This window comes from Copadichromis virginalis, linkage group LG13 (genome assembly GCF_057382275.1).
Source record: "Copadichromis virginalis isolate Kocher_CV1m ecotype Utaka linkage group LG13, C_Virginalis_male_GT1.1, whole genome shotgun sequence".
NCBI classification, from domain to species: domain Eukaryota; kingdom Metazoa; phylum Chordata; class Actinopteri; order Cichliformes; family Cichlidae; genus Copadichromis; species Copadichromis virginalis.
The window spans coordinates 5535699-5558800 of record NC_140630.1 but is presented as its reverse complement, the minus strand read 5'-3'; the positions used below and the strand labels follow the sequence as shown (position 1 = coordinate 5558800).

Here is a 23102-nt window from a genome sequence, read left to right as displayed (position 1 = left end):
TAGAACTCAAACTGATTACAACCACAAAACTAAAGCTTCATGTACTATAATCTTGTTTGTTAAATACACATTCCCACTGTTCATATGCAGATATGTGTTTTTTGAGACAAAGTGTGATGTAACAGAAAGGATGCTTGAAGTTGACTTTGTTTGGATCTCAAACAAGAAAAAAAAGAAAAGGTTCATTGTTCAGTTGTTTTCATTTTTTTAGTCATCTATAAAAGTGTGTTGCACAAGTTCTCTGCATTTAATTATATTTTGAACGTGGTATTATTGAAAAGAATAACTTCTGTCCACACTTTAAATCAGTTTAGCTTTGGGAATCATAAACTTAATCAATCAATGAATAACACAATGCATCATGCAAAATCTGAAATGATTGAGTCATTCTGTCATGTTTAACTACACAGAGACCAAAGTTCACAAAAGTAAAAACATGTATTGTTTTCTTTTGTCTCTGATAATCTAACATCTACTGGGACTGTGTCTACCTCACATGCTTTGCTTACACACCATATGCTGCAGATATGCAAGCCGAGAGTTTGACAAGCATCAGTTTCCAAAGGCTCAGGAAACAAAGGTTTATTACAATATTACAATATTGCTCTCTGGGGACTTGTGGGTAAGTTAAAAGAAGCTATTAATTACTCATTATAAATCCAAATAAAACAGTTTTTGGATGGACCCATTTAAGTCGCAATCATTTAAAGATTCTTGAAGATTTAAAGTGTTGGGAAATATAATGTCTAAGGACTTCACAGCCATTGTGTTGAAACGTGTGCCTGAGTGAGTCAGTAACAGTGTTCGGAAGAAAATGTTAAAACACAAAGTATGCCTCGTGATGATGATCACCATCATTCCCAGTTTTCAGGAGCTGTCTCCCTGCAAAACATATAGCCCCGACAGGACATTGAGCATAAACTATTCTGAAAAGTGTTTGGCAAATCTGCTATCACATTTAATGATCTGTGAGTTTTCCAGTGTCTCTCCATCAATTATGCAGCACCGGATTAAATCTCCAGGCGGCAGCCGCACACACTGAATATTCACACTCCAGCCTTATGATCCATTAAATTGAAGTAGACTTTTAGTGGTGATATTTTAAAATGACTGTCGTCATGCAGGTTCTGGAGTGTGGGCTGATGAACGGTGTCAAGAAGTGAAAGAACGGAGAAATTAGGGCAGAGTGATGACGGGTAGGATAGCTAACTGATGTTGAGACTATCTTACAGTCACAATGTCCAGTGCTGAGGAATTGGAGACATTTTAATTGACAGACTGGGGAAGACGGACAGCAGGTCGAGAAACAGCTGAGGATGGAGGGTTGGATGAGGAGATGCATGCAAAACTACAGTAGCTCTAATTTTTGTTAACTCATTCATTCATATAGTGCTTACTGCAAATGGGGGGCTTTGAGAATCGTAGGGAACCTTGTTATCAGTGCATGATTATCTGCTTATAAGTTGATTAAAAAAAGACCCTCAATGAAGATTTAGCAATAGGAATGAAGTAGTTAAAATCAGTAAATCTACATGTGATACTATTAGAGGAAGCTCAAGGCATTTGTTAATGTTCTTAAACAGACTGTAACTGTAGGATTGAATTGACTGAGCTTCAACAGAGAAGAAGCTTAAAACAAAAAAAAACTTTTCCTCACCTAATTCACCTAATGAAATATTAATTTTATATTATCAAACCATTTATTTATCACATTATTGAATCTTTTTTTGTTTTCATCAGCCCACTGCTGAATATGATATGAAGCACGCCATATTAACTTCTAATTGTTCTTTCTTTCTGAGGGTTTGATGTATAAAGTACATTTTAAGCACACATGGATCAGTAACACAACCCCAGTCGGCTTGTGTTATCAGAGTCGTTTGGTGTGTGTAAAAGTCAAAGTTTAGTGCAGAGTGTTCTGTACCTCATTATGGGTCATTTGTCCATCGATCGCTCCCCTCATATGCATTTCCCATTAATGGTACATTATCAAAGCTCCATATATCTGCTGGTGGAAAGGTGATATGATAATTACCAAGAGGAAGCCTATCTCGCCACCATGTCAGCCAGGCTTGTGTGTAACATGAGAAGCATGCGGCGTCCGGTCCTGTGACCTTGGTGGCTTCTGATGATGGAGTAGGGCGAGTTTGAGAAATTGTCCTGAGAATTGATAATGACCTGGCCTGATATATTTGATTTAATAGAGCTGGGTACACGCACACACACACACAGGTACATGCGAGTCACATGATAGCAAATGGAGTGACGGCACAAAGGGGCAACACAAGAAAACAACAAATCTAGAGGTACCTGCTTGATTGTCAGGAAATGTAGAATTTGCTAGAGGGAACGATTGCAAGGCCACCCCTCTAACCTTGGGTCGTGAGCTCCCATCAGCTCCCGTCTATTTGTTTTGAATTTAAAAATCCTAATATCTGTGTTAAAAAAACGTTTTTCTCATTCACGGGCACTGGCTTTTATAATGTCAGGGATGCAGTGATCCAGCAATAGTGATAAACTAATAAATTTAGCAGGTGCTACAGAATATTTACAGACATTGCAGGAAGATATAATTCTGTTAAAGTTAACCTGGCTTACTCTGTTTGACCTTTTAGCTGTGTGCACTGCTGGCAGCATGAGTTGACACCAAAAGTGACGTTATCTTTTGTGGCAGTGAAACACAAACAAACACTATGATCCACAGTCTCACTTCACATGGCTTTGATGTTGGCTCCTCCTCGACTTCATATTGAGCCCCGGGCCAATAAGACTGCGGGCCAGCTGAAGTCTGTCATTCAGAAGCTGTTACACAGACTCAGGGCACAACCTTACATGTAACCTTTTCTCATTCAAAAACAACCTATGTAAAAAAATAAAATAAATAAATATTGAAAATATCTGTGGCAAACTATTGTGGCCTTACAGTGTTTCCCTCACAGGATCTTGATATTGGCTGAGAATTGAGAGCTGGATGCGGAACAGATTTTTATTAGATGATATTCCCCCTTAGCTTTAGCTCCTCTGCACTCATCTCATATTTTTATGTATTTTATGTCATATGTAACTCCATCCATCGGTACCTACATACATCCTCTGTCATGTATCTGGGTCCAGTTTGTGGGGGCAACAGTCTAAGCAGAGATGCCCAGTTTTCCCTTCAAGTGGCCAATTGCTCCAGTTCTTCTGCAGGGAAACTGAGAAGGCTCCAAGACAAGCCAAAAGATATAATCCCTCGAAGTGCTCTGGGTCTATCCCGGCCACCTCGCAGTATGACTTGCCTGAAACACCCGAACAGGCATCCAACTCAGATGCCTGTTCGGGAATCTGATTAGGGTACTTTCAGGGTGAGAGAATACAAACATGGAGGAGGAAGATGGCATAATGGGTTTTCATTAAATGTGTGTGTGTCTGCTTTTTCAGATCCAACACTTTGCAAATGCTGAATTTCTCTCTCTTTGATTAAACAAACTTAAGTCAGAGATAATAAAATTATATGTTGCATCTGCAAATACAGATGCAACAAATCCCAAGAAAATACAGACCATCACTCTAATTTGTTCATTTGACACCATTTTTTCCCATAAAGTAGGACTGGCCTGGTTTTGTTTCTAATCAGAAAATCATGTTTTATTGATTGGGCACACAAACATTGTTGGAACATGACCCAGTTTCTCTCCATCTTTTCTTTTCATTTGTTTGTTTTGAAAGAACAACTAATTTAGCCAGAAGTTCTATAACTCAACATCATAACTGTGTCTAATTTGAACATCTCTGTTTGTAATTTAGCAGAAAAAGTTATTTTAACAGCGAAGGCTTTGTAATATTGCTTAAATTAACAGACGTGTGTTTCCATTTTTCAAAAACACTAAATTGGAATCGATGACAGGAAAATTAGCTGTAAAAAGAGCTTGTTCTGTACATCTGCTTCCCTGCTGCATCGCTCCATGCATTGCAGCTTATACGCCAGTTGATTAAAAGCCTTCTGTCAGAGGTGAGCAGCCATTTTGTTGCAGAGGAACTCAGGGCTGTGATAATTTGATTTGCTGCGCAGTGCTCGGTCACTCATCGTCTGTGCCATTATTGAAAAGGATGCCTCTTCTAATCAGATATCCGCCACACACACAAACACCCTCTCTGATCAGTCAGTTGCAAAGTATCCATTATTGGATTAAAACAGAAGCCTAAATGGTTAACTGTCTGACCATCACACACACACACACACACACACACACACACACACACACGACAAAGGAGGATTGAAAGCACATCTATCTGATGCATCTCATTGAAGCAGTATCACATTTCATAGGCTAGAACAGAAGTCGAGAGGCACGGTGCTACACATGTAACCAGAAAGGAAGTCATCATCAGTCATCAACACAAATTAGGTTGGTTACAGAATAGATACATGTGTAACATGCGTGTGCGGGAAATGGTCACCTGACATTTATAACAGCAACATTTAGTGACCAAAATCAATGTATTTAATCAATCATCTGATCAGTAAATCTAAGTCAATTTAAATATTTTCTCAAGACATTTGCAGGTTTAACTTTTAATTCAGAGATAATATTTGAAATATTAAATTGTAACTAAATAGTTCAAATATTTGAAACAGAAGTCCTGACTGTTCTGTTATTTGGGGTTTTTACTGCAGTTTGTTGCTGGTGTTTGAGCTGTAGATTAATGCATGAGCGTGCCTTAAGCACCTGTTTAAAGAAGACTGCATCTGTGAGCTCTCCTAACAAGTGCACACATATGGTAGAGCAGGACTCATTTGCATAACATGTAGGTGGAAGCAGCACTTGGCAACTGCTTCACTTTGGTCATTAGGTTCTTATGAATATTCAAATACTGAGGGAGCATGCACTGTAAACACATCGCTTTTCGTTTAACATGCTGATATTAGCATGTGTACATGATTTCTATATGCTTCATAAGCAACTCTCAATTTCATTTTATAATTGAGCACTGTCTCACTGCTTTGGGCTGTTATAAAGCTTTAAACCCTAAAACTAATATAGAGTTGTATGAAATAGTTTTAGCATATTTATTTCTCACTTAGACTATTTTTGTACCAGATGTACAGGAGACATGTATGTGTGGATGTAAGAAATATTTCCCAACATATTGATTGTTTTGATTGTTTTAATGGATTTCCATACTCATTTTACAAATACCTTCAGAATTTCGTTTTTAAATATACTGTACTACACTTAAGCTGGTTTTATAGTTTAAATTACTATTAATATTACTTTAGTAAATAGCACTTAGGTGGGGAGTAGGATTCCTCTTTTAATACTCTTAATACACTAAAATCGAGCATACAGGCCAGTGAATATTTTAAAGTCAAGTGAGCTAATGCAAATAGATAAGATGACTGCACAGCCAGCCACTATCAGCAGATTGGTAAAGCCTCCAGATACTGTACATCTGCAAGCCGCTTTGAAACCCTACTCCACACCTCCTTTTTTATGCTGTATTTGACTCAATCACTGACAAATGTGTTGGTACTGGTGCCTGTTCAGTGCTCCACAGGTTTCTTTCTGCTGCTCTTACTCTGCTTTATGCTTCCCGCATGCATATTTACAAGGGCAGTTAGGGAGATGAAATATGTACTTAACTTTCTGACTGTTGAACAATATTTTTATTTCAGTCTTTAAAAATACCCTTGCTATATTGCTCAAGGTTGATATTTGTTATGATAAACATAGTGGCTAAACTCAAATACGTTGCATATATTAAACATAAAAAGAGACCTTTGATTTGGATCTTAATACACAATCTCTCTGCTTGTCTGTTAACTCCCCTACACAATCACTTGCGCAACCAAACTTGACACACAGGTACATCTTAGGCTTCTGAGGATCGGCTATCTAACAACATTGTGCTGCCTAGCAACCACCTATGAATTGATTAAATGGTATATTTGTAATGTTTATGCATGTATAACAACTTAATAAAAGTGCTGCCATTTTAATTGCATGAGTATCTAATTTATAGCCACAAAACATTATCAGTTATGATAACTGATGATGCCATCACTTTGCCTGGCACCCACCTAATAGACTAAAACGACTTTTCCATAGTAGGGCTTATGAATGTAGTAGCACACATATTTTTTAGACAGAATGGTTGGCAAATTATCAAAATTATCAATTAATCATAGATATTTAATTATGCATATTCACTTTTTCTGGATATTAGCAAACAGTCACTCTGTTCAGTGTTATCTTCAATACTGATCCCTTTGTTTTGTTGCTTTTCTCAGTGTGATTAAGTTATCAGTTTGCCAGAAACACAAACAAACCACTGTTGTAGTATTTCCATGAACTAGTTTTTATAATTAAAAGGCCCCAATTGCTGGTTTGAGTGAACAATTTATTCTTCTTTGGCTTTGTAGAAAAAGATTCCCAAAAATGCGCACCACATTGAGGCCTTCCTCATCATTACTGCCTGAAGTCTGTGTCAAACATGAGTTCCAAAGTTTCCACTTACTGTTTTCAGCTGCTATAGGTTTGAGTATCTATCAGGGTCTCTGTGTTATAAAGTAGTTTCCCGGTGATGGACTGTTTCTTTCAGTTAATATGAACCATAGTTCCACTGCCCTGCAGCCTTGATGAAGATTAAGTGAGAAAAGTTCCTCAGCTGCTCTTTTCCATCTTCTTTTCCTTCTGTACTTTCTGTATACTCATTTCCTCCTCCCCTTTCGGTGCACCCCTTTCTATTTTTCTCCTTTTCCTTTTACCTTCCTGTATTGATTAGCTAAGCACTTTCTTTTATTCCACGTTTTAACAAGCAGCCCTTGGTTCAGGGTTAGGGAAATCAAAGGCAGCCCACTGCTGTCACAGCTCTTAAGCTTGTCCCCAGAGGGCCACCGGAGTCCCTTCATAATGACTGGATTGTAGCACTGGAGTCCTTGGAGCCCTCTTTATGTCATTCCTGTTCTTCTCATTTTTTACTCCTCCCTCCCAGTCCTTCCTCTCACTCTCACTCTCTTCTCTGGTAATTGCAGTTCTGACTAGCCGGTTGACCCCTGACCTTCAAACAATTACATTCTATCATGTGTTTGTGCTGTGATGTGTGGGTTGTTTCAGTGTTTATTGTCTGAGTTTTGGAGAATTCCCTTCTGTAGTATTTTTTCTGACCCATTCTCCCTGCTGTATTTCCTGTAGCTGCAGTTTCTGTTAGGACCAAGTCTGCTCCAGCAGCACTCACCGTACTGTTTCAAAGCTTTGTTATATCGCAATAGAAACATCAGTTCTTCTTATGTTATAGTCATTTAAATCCGTAAGTGAAATATACTGAGGCATCTCTTTTATTCTAAATCATTGTTCGGTGTATATGAATTCGATCTTTTTCCTGAATCCTTCATCTTTTTCTTTTTTAACTTGAGGTATGTCTGAAACTCATTTGAAAATTCTCGTAAAAATTTTCTGTAATTTTTGAAATGTTTGTTTGAGCGAACTCCAACAATAAATGCACAACTATTTTGACAGCGCTATGTGTGCTTGTGCCACACCCCCACAGTGTATTATTGCAGCTTTGTAGAATAGTTTGCTAATGTTAACAACATAGCACTCCACCCTTCTTGTTCAAAACACCAATAACATGGCATTGGCCAAAATGCTGATGTTAAGGCTTTAAAATGAGCCGAAAACTAGTTGGTGATGTCACTGTAGCTATGTCCATTTTGTTGAAGTTAAATTCACTGATTCTGTTGTGAAAAACAGAATCTGTTTTATTATTATTATTATTATTACAACAGCTGCAGTATATTAAACTAAAACCACTAACCTCAGTAGAGCTGTTTCCTACATCAAAACTATGAACGGGCTTAAAAAAACTATGTAGCAATAAATAATTCAACATGCAAAGCACACAGGAGCACTTTCCATTCCATAAATAGCATATACTGTGGTGACTCATGTAATCGCTCTTTTTCAATGTAAATTTCACTAACGATGTCTAATCTTTCAGGAGTGCAGTACTTACCATTACAGTATCTGACATTGATTTGTCTTAAGCCCTTTTTGGATGGGATTATTGTTCCCTGGGGGCCTCATGTGATTGAGAAATTACCCGTCCCACTATCTCTGTAGGTTCTCAGTCATCCAGATCATGGTAGTTTTGAGATCTTGAGAAATAAAAGAAGGAAACTGGACTTCCTATATTAGTCCTGTGTTAGAATCCCTTTATTAGAAGTACAGTTACTATTTATTTTCTATCACTCCTGCTCCAACCAGCTGTTTCATATGTTAGTTTCACAGATTCAGTTCATTTCAATTCAATATAGCGCCAAATCACAAGAACAGTCACCTCAAGGCACTTTATATTGTAAGGTAGACCCTACAATAATACACAATACATATGAAGAACAACCCCACAATCATATGACCCCGTATGAGTAAGCACTGTGGCAACAGTGGGAAGGAAAAACTCCCTTTTAACAGGAAGAAACCTCCGACAGAACCAGGCTCAGGGAGGGGCGGGGCCATCTGCTGCAACCGATTGGGGTGAGAGAAGGAAGACAGGATAAAGACATGCTGTGGAAGAGAGCCAGAGATTTATAAGAAGTATGATTCAAAGCAGAGAGGTCTATTAACACACAGTGCATGAGAAAGGTGACTGACTGACATAGTATTTATAAAGTGTGTTTTACTCAGATGTACTGTCATCACTAGTCAACAACTAGACCTAAAGTCAACCTAAAGGCTGTTGGGCCTGTTCACAGTAAGGACACTGTCATTTATGTTATCCATCTCATTTCCTTTGACAGTTTGCTCCTCTCCATGCTGTACAGAAGCAGAAAACCTAGATTTGTACCAAAAGGTTTCCCAACTTTCCTTTTTAATGACAAAGCATCACTTTAAAACACACACAAAGATGTTCATTCAGAACATCTTTCCTACAAAAAATATAGGAAAAAAGGCAACATCACCAAGATGTGACATTGTCTTGGTGAATGAGGCTAAAATTGTCACAGGACATTTGTCTTTGATGCGATTTTATTGACATGGCTTTTATTGCTAAGGATTGATATTGAAAATGACTTACTACAGGTCTCCATAAAATAATTACATCATGTAAAGAATGGTAGCAGGATAACAACATGGTTATACAAATAGTTTAGGGCACTTTCTTATATGCATCAGTTCTGTGTTTAAAAAATGCTGCAAGTTACACCATGGCAAACTGCCAAACGATAAGTGTGCACAGGTCTTTGCTGCCAAAATCTAAATGCCAGTATTGCTGTACACCACTCTGCAGTTTTTACTTAAAGCATATAAAACCTGTCAAGAGACACAGTTAAGTTTGCTTTGAAGAAACCAGCAAAAACAGTAGCTTGAAAACGACCATAGAATTATCTCCTCTGTATCTCAGTAAGAGTTGCACAAATATAGTGCATTTCTTGTCACTATTGAAATGAATTAAGTTATACTTAAATTGTCCAAATTATACTTGTCTGATGGTAATTTGCTCATTCTATGTATGTGCACATTAAGCTTGCATTATGTGTTTGTCCTCGTGTTAGATTCTCGTTTGTGGCTCTGCAGTGGTGTGTGCTGGGATGAAAAGGGTGTGGTCTAAACATCTTATTGATTATAGTTGTTTAACGACTGCAGTTGTTGTAAATTGAAATGATGGTAGTTGGCTGGAGCTGGTATGGGACTCATGAGTGCGGGAGAGAAAAATTAAGAGCAGTTTAAACTTACTGCATTAAGTGCAGCGATCATAATTTGTCCACTGTGCAAGTTTGTGTTTGTTTTGTTGCATTTGTTTTTCAGTGTACAGGATGTTTATCCATTGTTTGACAGTAAATGTGTGCTTTTTTTTTGTTTGTTTTTTGTTTTGTTCTTTTACCTTGTTGCAGTATGTGTGTACACTCATAATAACTCTTTATATTGTCAGGGGGGAATGATGTAAACTGCTGCAGTAGAAGCCTGAATGCAAAGCCAGGCTCTTTTCTCCCTGATGCCTGTATTAATGCTGTGTCCCACTGGACCAAAATCAGCTTTTCTGCAGCTTTTTCACTGTCAGGCCATTTTACCTGCTGCACAAGTGCTGGTAAACCTCTTAAGCTCATTCTGCCCCATTTCTTTCCCTCTTCCCTCCCAAGTAGTCTCAAAGGATTCACCAAAGACAAAGACGCAGCCTCTTTGACTATTAGGGCCATCTAAAGGTATCCCCATGTTGAACATGGCTGAAATACAGTGCCGTTATTTTGATGCGTCCCATCAGTATTTATTTTATAATTTACAACCCCAGTTAGCTGCAGTGGTTTAATGTTTTTAAATTCATTTTTCACAGTCTACTGTGTGCTACTACTCAGTGCTACTAAGTACATAAGTGGTTTTGCCTGTACCTCTTTTATATTATCTTAAAGTTTCATGAGAGAAAGTGTAAGATTTTGACACCTTTGAAAGACAATTAGTACAAAATGAAAGACTTTTCGCCTCTTAACGTAAAAATGAAAAAGAATAAGAAAGTGCGGGTCTGTCTAGCATAGGATGATTTCTTATTAAACTACTGATGCACATTTAAAGACATCTAAAGTTTAATTGTTAAGAATTTATTAGATTCTAAAGTTAGCTTTTAATTTCAAGAGAAACTCTGAGGGCAACATGTCCTCATAGTAATTAGATGTCATAGTCTCTCCTCGGATATCTTTTTTTATTCCAATACACTTAATATCAAAAGCATAAGCTGTCCTTATAAACATAATTTACTTTACAGTTGGAAGAAGTGATATTTCTTCATGAATGACACATTTGTTATTTATATAATATGGTTTGATCTTCATCTACATGTGAGTCACACTTTTATGCACAAACTCACTCAACAAATAAACAAAAACACAGGTCTCAGGTGTTCTAGTTAAGGAGGTAAGACAATGTTTTAGTTGAGCTCCTATAAAGAAACACATACTGATAAAGTACGCTCTTCTCAAGAGGATTGGTTGGTATGAACTATGCCTTGTTCACAACAACTTTCTTAGGGCCTTAATATAATCATTATGTAATATCCTGGAGGTTTGAAAATGCAAAGAAAGCTATTCTAAAGACATAGGCGTTCATTAATCCACAATAAGACAAACAGTTTACAAATGGAAGAAATGTTGGGCTGTTGCTATTCTGTATACGGGTGAAGCTCTGTGGATGGTGAAGGAGAATTTGAAGTTTTTGGCAAAAATGCACAAAGTTCCTTTAAGAAAAGAGACACTGCCAAAAACTGACTGAGAAGCATGGTGGATGCAGCATCATGGAATAGTTGTTTGGCTGTCTTGCAATCACTGTGGGATCAAAGAATTAGAAATGACATTAGGACATGTTGCACAAGAACATCTGGGCAGCAGTTCCTTAAGCTTATGAGCGCATTCTGTAGGTGATCTAATTAACCTTCCTGCCTTCTTGGGACCTTTTTGTGCCACTGCTATGTGTTAAATGGCTGCCATTTCCACTGTGTTCAGTGGAATATAACCAAACTTGCCACAGGATAGTTTTTACCTGTCAATGTTAATATTCCAGTGTGAATTCCTTAAATCAGCCTAAAATGGCTGAGCAGCAGAAATCCCCACACCCATCACCCTGGGGACCATTTTCTGCCCATTGACTTCCATTATAAACGCTATTTTTCAACCCCAAATTATCATCATATGATTTTATTTTTTCTTCTTTTCTTGGATGTCAATGAAGACTCAGGGCCTTGAAGTTTTAATTTTTAAATTGCAAAAAAAATGCAAAAAAAATAATGGCAGGTCAAAATGTATGTTGGTGCCAATCTTTGGTCCATCTAAAGGCCTACTTATAATGACAATCACATATTACTTCAACTGGTTTTTTGTGGAAATATTTAGTTTCGTTTTTTGGTTTTTGGGGCTTATAACACAGGGCGCTCATGTAATAACACTGGGATTTGAAGGGTTAAAACAACGAAAATATAATTAAAACTTTACATGAATATTTCAGGGAGAAGTAGTTTTACAAGGTTGGCTAATTTAAAGTGGAATAAAATATGGATATATGGTCTTTTTATGGCGTGGCTGAGAATGGTCCCTAGGGTGATGGGTGTGAGTTTTTTAAAGGATGGCAGGAGGGTTAAACAATAAACCAAACCAAAGTAAATATTCAACAGAGTGCTTGAGAGAGAACTAAATTTAAGTTTTGGAAACTCCAAAGCAAGTCACTAACTTTTACCAAATTTAGACGTCTGTGGAAATGCCTGCTGTGTGCCATCAAGACATCAGTTGATGATGTGGAAGTGTCAGAAGCAATTTTAGGCTAAATCTAATGAAGGCTATTGCTGTTAAAAGAGGACCTAAAGGTTTCAAGGCTACAATTTGCATTTGTTCAGTAAAACCATTAAAAAAAGCTTTTTATTTATGTTAATGTCAAAATAGCAGCAAATACAAACACATTACGTGTTGAGGTGTTGAAAAAAACTCCTTTGTGAAAAGGTTTTTAATTGGCAGTCATCTTAGTGGGACTTTGACAAATCAATTGTTGTTTGGTCTGCTGCTGTGCAACTTTTCAGTTCTCCATTCTTGTATTTTCTTAACCAAGAATGCTCACTTTCTTAAATGTAACCATATTTTAAATGAGTGGATAAGACATTGGGAAACACCATTAGTAACAGTCATACTGGTTGAGCTTGGAAGAAACTGACAGGTAATCAGTTTTCCTGTGAAGCAGACCTCCTAATTGAATTACTCCATTTAATTACTAAATGGATCAAAGCTCTAAGATGGTCATTACAATTCTTAGACTTTACTCTTAGTTTTCTACGAAACAATAGCAGTGATTTTGCTCAGTGCACTGGCACACCAATACTTGCTCTAAGATGATGACTACTACTTTTCCCCAGTACTTCTGTACTGGTTGTGCTGCTGGCATGAAATCATAAGTGAAAACAAACAAACCACCAACCAGTAGCCGTCAGTAAATTTGTGCTGTTGAGAGTTTTACTTTTGTACACCAATATTCCTTTTGTTTTTTTTGTTTTTTAAATTATCCTCATTAACCGCTCGTCTTTGGTTGACTTGGTCATTTGGTCATTTATCTTAGAGCATTGATCCATATGAGGAGTCTTTGTGCCTTCTAACTGTAACTGAAATATCAGCTTTTTGTTGTCCCTGCAGGACAGGAAAGTGAATGGAAAATCAATTATTTTTGTAATAAATAATCCTCTTAACATGATGGATTTGAGACATAGACTGCAGTGGCTTTTCAAGAGTTTTCATATCTGAGAGCCAAAACTGTACTCTGAAGCCAGAAGGCACATCTTACATAGACACAGAAAAACACACAGTAAACTCACACAACTGTTCATAAACACGGATTGTATTGAGTTACAGAGTGAGGGATGAGATGAGGTGAGAGGTGAGGATGGCTTTCATGCTGTTAGGAATATGTGTGGGTGTGTATGCTGATGAAGTGGCGAGTGGAAATATAGATAATACATCTTTTAATATTGCAAAAACAGTACAAAAATGTGGCTCATTTAAACATGCACAAACTAGATGAAGTTTTTGGCCACTTTAAAAAGGGCATATCATATTTTTTTAACTTTATGAGCCTTAATTAGTATAGCAGACATTGGAAACATAGTAAATTGGAAGCTTGGGTTTCCACAAGCAATAAAGAAACATTGTTTGATAATCAGCCAGGATGTTGTATTCACTAATATGGAATTGTGCTTTTCTTTACTGAAATATAGAATAATCTGTTAAAGTTAAACCAGTTAATATCTGCATGGTTGAAGACAAGCGGAAAAATCAATTACCAATAATTACAATAAATACACAGTGTGCATTGACTGAGTCGACATGTTTTATATCTGTGGCTTTGAACACCAGAGTGTCACACACTGCACCAGCATCCCAGAACAGAGAACATGATGGATGATGCAGCCAGTTGATTTAGTGGAGCTATAGCATGCAGTAGGTTTGTCAAATTTCAATTGTTGAACAAAGTGCTGCAGAATACCGAAGAACACAAAAGGCCAGAAGCTTTTAGTCACAGGCTAATCTTATAATAACCTGCAACCCATACGGTGGTGCATCACATTGTATTCTTTGTGTTTGTGTCATGTTTGAATGTAAAAGGCAGGAATAAAACCAATGGTTTTTTGTAAGAGGTCTGAATGCTGGCCTTGGATAAAGAAAGATGTTTAACAGATACTGTTTTAGTTTCCAGTGTTCTGTAAAAGGAGCAATAAAAAAGCAGTGCAGTGACTTGTGTCGATTTTAGTCTGTGTTGTTCTTACATTTGCAGGAAGAAGTTTTGTTGGAAAAAGTTCCAATCACAAATGGGAGGAGAAGAAAATCAGCATTTTAACTGCTGTTCAAAGGTCATATAGAGGCAAAAAGTCAAACTTGTACATTTTGCACTAACCTCTTGCACTCTCTTTCCCTTTCTTGTCTTGTCTCAGATTGCTTTCTCTCAGCACAACAGCATCATGGACCTGGTGCAGTTCTTCGTTACCTTCTTCAGGTAAGTTTTTTTTTTTTTTTATTGTTATATTTACTTATTTACTGACTCTTTCATGCCGAGCACCTTGTAGGGCTTTTGCTGCTCAGTGGTTCAGCTCCCAGAAGATCTTTGCTCAACTGAGCTCTAACCTGAAGTCACAAAGTTACAGTAGGAGGCAGCAGCCTCAGGAAAGACACTTCACCCTCAGCAGCTGTGTTACCTTCTGCAGGAGAAGTGTGGGTTGCTAAGAAAGAGCATGGATGCACAATTGATTGAAACATAATTTTATCTTGAAGAAAACCTGCAGGATTAATAAGATGAAGGGTTTTGTTTGTATAATGTATAAAGTTGCTGTGCTTGCTCTTAAAAGAATCATTTCGAAATCTTAATACTTAAAAAATTTAGGTTTCATGAAACAAAAAACTTTAAAAAGTATCCAAATGAGTTGCTTTGACCTGCAAATCAGCTAATTAGTGGGCTCCCAATCTTTGAAAAACCAGTGCATTATTAATAAGCTCATAAGAATTTTATAGTTGTTTTTCATACCTTCTCACTCACTTGAATTGAAGAAAATATATGAATTTCATATCTAAACTCAAAATGCTGAAACCTAAGAATCCAGTGAAATTAACTATGAGTTTTTCCTTACTATATTTGTTATGTTTCTCTTATTATAATAAAGCCATCATAGCAAGTGAGGAAACTTTCACTAAAAGATTAATTTATATAGTAATATTTATGACATACTTGCCCTTGGTATACTTTTTATTGCATACGTGTAAGAAGACTATAAGTGTACACTATTTGTGTCCAGATGGTTGATTCTTCATAGTCTTTAATCATCTCTGGGTTGTTAAAAAACACATTATAAATACAATAATAGTGGTTATAACAATGACGATAAACAGCTAAATAAAACACGAAGAAATGAATGTAGGTTTGTTAACAGCTCACGTACCTTGTAGTTCACTAGTGCACATGCATGTCTTTTTAAAGTAACCGGTCATCAACAGCCATCAAGTTGAGAATCACAGCTTCTGGGATATTACCGAGCACTTCCATTCAGTGCAATTCTTTCCTTCTAAAATTAAGTTTTTCAAGGCTAAGTGTAAAAAGAGTGACCAGAGCCACAGAAATAACTCGTCATTTCCTTTTCTAGTTGCATTATAGTCTTTCATGTGGGAGAGTATTAAAGATTTCCCACTACCAAATTACCAGTACTTGGATGACAAGCTTTGATCCAACTGTGTAAAATAGACTTTCTGGCAACTCTCTAGAGGGTAGGCCTAAGAGGAATCATCTTTTGTATTGCTTAATTTATTTTTTATTTTCCACTAAGTTCCAGGAAATCCTAAGAACCTGGAAATCAATTTACTCCCCAGAAGCAGCAAAAATATGTTCGCCTCTCAGAATGCCACTTAATGCACAGATGAGGTTTTACCATGTTTAACTATATACCTTGATGATATTTGACATGTGTTTGTTCAGACAGTTTGAACTGAAACAAATGCAAACATACATATAAATAAAGTGTATATGTAGGCGATCGTGGCTCAAGTGTTGGGTGTTCGTCTTGTAATCGGAAGGTTGCCGGTTCGAGCCCCGGCTCGGACAGTCGCGGTCGTTGTGTCCTTGGGCAAGACACTTCACCTACCGCCTACTGGTGATGGCCAGAGGGGCCGATGGCGCGATATGGCAGCCTCGCTTCTGTCAGTCTGCCCCAGGGCAGCTGTGGCTACAACTGTAGCTTGCCTTCACCAGTGTATGAATGTGAGAGTGGTATTGTAAAGCGCTTTGAGGGGTCCCAAAAAGCGCTATATAAATGCAATCCATTATTATTATTATTATTATTATGAGAAAAAAACAGAATTTATATAATTCTAATGAGTTTGGGAATCAATATTTGATATGATCACCTTTATTTTTCAACATCGCCTGAAATCTTTTTGGCAAATTTTCATAATTCCATTAATTCTGACAAGATCCCCAACACTACTGCCTCAAATGCAACCCCAAACCATGACAGAGCCTCCTCTACATGCTTTACAAATGGTTGTCATAATCAGTGCTGTACCTCTCTCCTGACCTACTCCAGGAACCAAAATTTTCTGATTTGGATTAATCACTCCATCAGATCTGTTGCCACTGATCTTCATTCCAGGTCTTGTGTAGTTTGCCATACCCCACTTTTTTCCTCTCCATTTCTCTTCCTTATGAACTTCTTGACAGCCACGTTTCCACTGAGATTTTGGCAAACAGTAGATGGATCAACCAGGTGCCAAGGACCAGGTGCATCGCTTAGGCCCTGTGTCACATCTTTGCTGGATTTGTTTTCCAATTTCTTAAGGACAAGACTTTCTGATGTTATTCATCTGCTGTAGTTTTTTTGTCCTCCACTTATCTGGTTTCCTCAAAATTTTTAATGGCACACTGCACATACGCTGCCTGTTGTGGTGAGATTGGGTGCCAAATGTTCATCTAAAAGCTCTTTGGAATCATCTTCCTGGTGCAGAATTACGATTTATAGCTGTAAAACTATGTTTCCCCTGTTACTTGTAATTTTTGGTTTTCTGGAATTAGTTTTTTTGTTGCTTGTTAGACTACCTGCCTCACTCTAATAAAAGTTCATTGTCCATTTCTTCATTCTGTCTGCAAGTCTGCATTTGGCTCCACATTATCCACACATTATGATAACTATCCGGTCGTTAAGTGATGACGTGACGAATCCTACTTCCGGGCCTAAAGTAGTCTGTGTTTAATATGGCTTTTGTGTTGTTAACATGTTTAATGTTTTGTATTTTCTTCTATTTAATCTCAAAAAACTCCTAAAACAGTCAGTGATCACTGTTGACCTCCCTCGGCTTTTATTACTGCTAATCATTTATTTAAGCTCAGTTTTTAAAACCTTAGGCTGTAGCTACAGCCCAGCCCATGCAGCAGTATATGAATGACTAACCTCATATTGTGGATGGATTATCTCAGTTGTTCTCCTGGCTGAAGTTTGGTCCTTTTACAGCATCCTGCCATGCGATTACATTTGTTCCTGACCACCGAGAACACTCACGTTAACTTTTATCGAGTGGGAAAAAAGTTAGCTTGTGTATATTATGCTAACATAGCTGTGTCGCTAGCGGTCACGTAGCACATCATTATATACCAGCTAGCAAAACTTCAGTAACCCTACAAACGTCACTGCTGTTTAGTTTTCTGTCTTCATTTACGTTGGAAGTGATAACAGAGCTGTACGTTTTAATTTGTTTCCAAAACCCCGCAGTCAGAACATGCTATATTGTATTTATTTATTTTTTTATTTTTTTATTTTTTTTGTGTCCCGTTTGGATCTTTAGCCATCAGAATTGTTGTCTTGAGGCCAAGAAAGATGCCAAGCGGATTTATTTTACCAAGTGGATCATCATGGCCTTGCCATATTGGTCCATTTGATTGACCTTTATTATAATTATGAATTTATTTTATTTTCAGTTGCTACAAACGGGACAGACATGACTGGGGGATAGGACAGGGAGAAAGAATGAAAGAAAGAGAGGGAGAGAAAGAAAACCAAAGGGGAGAAGAGACGGTGAGAAGGGGGGGAAGAAAGAAAAAAACAAACAAACAAAACACCTGGGTCACCTGTATGGAGAAAAAAAACAGAAGAGAAAGCAAACAACAAAGAGCAACATAATAAAAAAAACATCACCATCACAATAAACTAGCTAGCAGTAGATACTAAATAATAAACAATGTTGTGCAGCATGCAAGATAGACAGCGCACAATGTGCTTTGAGGCAGCAGCCAAGAAAGGCTGTGAACACACGTGTGTACACCTGTTTGCACACCTGTGTGGATCAGCATGCTTGTATTCCAAAGGTTTCTCCATGTAATGATCTGCTAGGGAGTGTGGGGAGCCATAGCCCCGTCCACCAGGGTATGAAGCAGGTATGGAGGAGATCCAGGCCCCAGATATCCAGAGGCCCCAGAGTACAAGGACCCGAGGAGGACCACCAAAGGGGGGGGGGGACCGTGCCACCCTCCTGGGAAGAGCTGAGTAGAGCCCCAAATACACCGACCATCCTCTGGATGCTGTAAAATGTGCCCACCCCCAAGGCCCCATATGTGTGTGTTATGTGAGACTGTGAGTAATGTGGATGTCTAGGTTGCAGAATAAAATTGAGGCACAGGCGGCCAGAAGGGGACAGAGGGGGAGTGCCTCCCTGCACCCTCGTGACATACCTGCACCCCAAGCCCTGCGTGTGTGGGTGGGTGACCCCAGTGGGCACCCCCACACTCTGGAACCCACCAGGGCAAGGGGGCCCAGGCCCATCCGGACCGGGGCCCGCAGCTATATATAGCTATATTGTATTTAGATAGAAGCTAGCGAGCTAACTCCCTGCTAACTTCTAACTCCGTTAAATGTCATAAATTCCGTTTTCATGGATGCCTGGATGTTAAACTCAATTGTTACACCTGGTAGAGCAGAACACTGATCATTTTATTAAAGATGAAAGACTTTAGACAGTTTTTCAACTCTCAGTAATGCCATAGTGATCGTTTGATATATGGACCTGCAAGCGGAGCTTAGGCCCAGACACGGCTAGTGACGTCAGACTTAACGACCCGATAGTAGAAAGGCAGTGTTCAGCAGCCAGTCTAGCAGTATATCATCGTTGATTATGCACACAAAAAAAGTCAAAAGATAGAATGAGTTTCACATTTACACATTAATCAGCTTAAAGCAGCAAGAATACAGATGATGGGAAGCTACATGGGATGAAATGTCTTGCTTACCCATCTTGTTTATTTGTCTATATACAGTAGAGCTTGCTGTGGACATTTAAAGGAATCAGCACAAATAGACATGAAACAGGACAACATCCTGCTGTCTGTGCATTTTCCTTTATCTTTCTGAGGCAGGACGTTGTTTAATAATATTATTATTGCTTTTTGTTGTTTAAGATAAATGGAAATAATTAAATCCAAAAATAATTTCCATTCCATCTATGGTTTTCCTTTACAATAACTCCATTAGAAAACACACAGCCAGTCATTTTTATTTTTCTATTTTTGGACTGGGTGAGAGTCGTTTGTGTTACAGCTCATAGTCATGCAGACCCACACTGGATCTAATGAGACTGTTTTGGGAAAGATGTCTGGAATGAGCTCTGCTGTCTTCAGGCAAGATTCTGCCACTCAGCTCTGACGTCGGACAAGTGTGTGTCTCTGTTTGTGTTAGTGCGTGTGTGTGTGTTATTTCCTGTATATGTTCACATGTATCCTCTTTCCTGTGTTCATGCTTGTGTGTGTGGGAGTGTGTGTCACTATGCAGCCATGTGGGGAAGTGAGACGTTTTGTGCCCAGGGCCGGCTTCTGGACATCGGTGACCTTTAGGCCAGCATAGAGAGATGATGTCACCATTCAGGGACAGTGTCAAGTTTTGCCGGGAGAGTTTCTTGCATGTGTGTATGCATGTTAGTTACTGCTATGTTGATGAGTTGCTCTCTTCTGCACTGCAGACTTGAGAAAAGGATATGTGCTAAAACAAGGGGACTTTTCTTTCCATTGTTGGTTTATTTGCAGCATGTTATATAATGTGATGTGCATTTATTTTTCTTTAAGTTGTGGTGAGTTCATTAAAGGGTTTTGAGCAGCAGTTTTTGCCAATGTTGAACCGAAAAGCAAACAGACCATCCCGTTCTCGTTCCCATAACGAGGTGAACAATGTGGCCTTTGTGTCTGTGATATTGGGTTATGAAATAATAAGACTTGTTACCACTATGCCAACTCTTGCCACAATGCCAACATTCCCTGCTGAGTTTGGAAGTTTGTTCACTTACAAATGTATGAAAAGGCTCTGCGGTAGCTTCATTGTTAAGTAGAGAGACAGAATATTAACTAGATCCAGACACATAACATTACATAAAAGTTATAAACGGCTGTGTGCCCATCTGCCATTACACAATAGACATACATTGTAATATACTTTGCATAATAGATTACAGTCAATCAGTTACAGATAATACTGATCTCAGCTTGTGTGAATAAAGCACACCTGTACACAGAATCACCACCATCATTGGCAAGACCAAAGAGTTGTCAGATGATGTCATGGACAAGATTGTAGATTCTAAGGAAGAAGTTCGGAGAACTGTTGGTTATTCAGAAATGGAATAAATGCAGAATGACTATCAATTTCTCTTGGGCTCATACGTGAGGATGATCATGAGAGATGGTAGATCAATCCAAAACTACACGGGAAGATGCTTGTTAAAGTTCTGAATGCAGGTAGGACCAAAGTCACCAAGAACACCTGCTGTGTTTGAAGGAAGATAAATGCTAAATATGATCCAAAGAACACCATGGCCACAGTCAAGCAAAGAGGTCAATCTACGTTGCTCACGAGCTCTGGGTAGTAACCGAAAGAATGAGGTTGCGATACAAGCAGCAGAAATTAGTTTCCTTTGAAGAGTGGGTGGAGTAGAGCCACTGCTCCTCTACATTGAAGGAGCCAGTTGTGGTGGTTTGGGCATTGGACTAGGATGCCTTCTCAATGCCTCCTAGAGGTGGTTTTCTGGGCATAGCCTACTGGGAGGAAGCCCCGGGGCAGACCCAGGATTCTCTTTAGAGATTAGATCTCTGTGTTTTGAAAAGTGAACTACTTCAGCTGGGAGGTAGGGGTGGGGCAGTGTGTTCCATCTATGCTGTATGAAGTTGTGTGTAAAACTGAAAGAGGTGAAAACTGTTCGGTATTGGATGGATTATCTGTTCAGAGATTAATTGTTAGTTATTAGTATCTGAATATTTTTTGACAACACTTTAGGGTAATTGAAGAAAAACTAAGAAGTCTGATAAATGAAATGCAGTCTATCGTCAAATGTTGTCCTTACCATGTCCACATGCGGTGCTGTAGATTCTGAGTGTGTCACAAGTCTGGACTTCTTGGCTTGTGTTGCAGTGTGCAAGTACCAAAGAGCCTTAGTCATGACTCTCATTTTGTGTGTGTATGTGGGGGGTAGCCTTTAGGCAGAAGGCAGAGTGATGAGATGCAGTCTGGCAGTGGGAATGCAGAGAAAATTGAAAGATATGCAGCTAAGGCAAAAATCAGGACTGAAAGTAAATATTGAACATGTATCTGCATGTCAGTTAGTGATCTGATTTACCCAGATTACTTATTACCCTAAAAATACATTTAATTTCTATCTCTGCAATAACCACTCCAAACTTCTAAAAAGGGTTCAACAGCTTTAAATTCGGTTTAGGCAATCAAATCTCTCGGTTAAGGCTGGAGAAAGATTGAGTTCTGGGCCAACACTGCTTTGTGCATGACAGTGATCTACAAACAGCTGTTGAGTATTCAACAGTTAATTCAGTAATTGAGCAATTAAGTGTCCTTCAAAATCAATTGAGGCAAATTAGTTATAAACATATTTTGTCAGAGATAGGTGATGGAACCTGGCCTCCATTGCTGCCTGAAGAATTGTGTGACAGTGTGATGTGAAAAGGCATCATGTTTCTTTCAGCATTGCTGGTCAAAAATCCACAACAGTCTTATCATATTATAATTAATGTAAATGTAGAAACTGTGGTGCAGCCGATTAAGTAGAGTACTTTTACCCACTCAGAGTTGAATCCTGTATGAAGCCAAAAGCCTGCATGAAGCAGGCTTAATACAGAGGGGGAACTGCTGCAGGAGAAGGGCTGTCTATTTTCAAATCCTTAAGGGTTTTTATTTTTCAGTTCTAGATTTCTGCCTACTGCAGCTTTAATTATAGTCCAAAAATTTGAAGCAGAATCAAAGTTGGCGACATGAGGGCAGAGGGGAAAAGAGAAAAGACTGAAATGCTGCAGTATTAAACAATAGCTGGAGAAAAAGCTCAGCCATTATTAATTTTATGTGATATTTTGAAAGTGGCATCGTTTTAAGTGTAAATACAGTCTCGTAATGACTCATATCGATCTGTGTTGGATGTGCTTTTGAAAATTAGGCCCAGATGTTTAAAGACTCCCGGAGTAGTTGTAAAATTTTCTTCCACAAAGAATCTACAGTTTAAAAACTCTCCTCCCCTCATCTTCCCGTCTCTCCCACCCTTCATCCCGTCTCTCCCACCCTTCATCCATCCTCCATGCACATTCTTTTTCATATCCAAATGAAGGAGAATGGCCATAATTAAACAGCATTTATGTTGCTCCTCTCCACAGTCTCAGATGCTAATTGGTGACACCGCAGCGCAGCTTTGTCCAATTACACCCAGCTCTGACTCGCTTGATTAGCAATCAGTTTCATTCTCTCTCTTTTCCCCTAAAACAGCAGTCGCTACTCAGGAGTGGCTCATGAGACTCCCCGAAATTGCCCATGTCATTTCAAAATGACCACCATGACCAACATCCACTTCGAGTTAAATTCTCTGTGGTGTTCTCTTTGATCAAATATCTGGGTAGTGACCGAAAGAATGAGATTGCAGACAAGCGGCGGAAATGAGCTTCGTCTGCAGGGTATCTGTGCTCAGGCTCAGGGTGAGGGTGCTTGCTCATTTGGGAGGGACTCAGAGCAGAGCTGAACTTTAGAGCAGCTGACTGAAAATCTGACTAGGTTGCCTCCCAGGTAAGGAAATTTGGACAGACCCAGGCATGGCTTTA

The 23102-nt window shown here is 38.6% G+C and overlaps 1 protein-coding gene across 2 annotated transcripts in view; it reads left to right on the top strand.

Annotated features, from left to right (window-relative positions):
* atrnl1a (attractin-like 1a) overlaps positions 1–23102 on the top strand; it is a 342626-nt gene that overhangs the window by 174501 nt on the left and 145023 nt on the right. For both annotated transcript variants that reach the window (XM_085477017.1, XM_085477018.1), the window contains one exon: positions 14431–14492. In XM_085477017.1, the coding sequence (XP_085333143.1) occupies positions 14431–14492 (62 nt within the window). The remainder of the gene's footprint in view (positions 1–14430; positions 14493–23102) is intronic.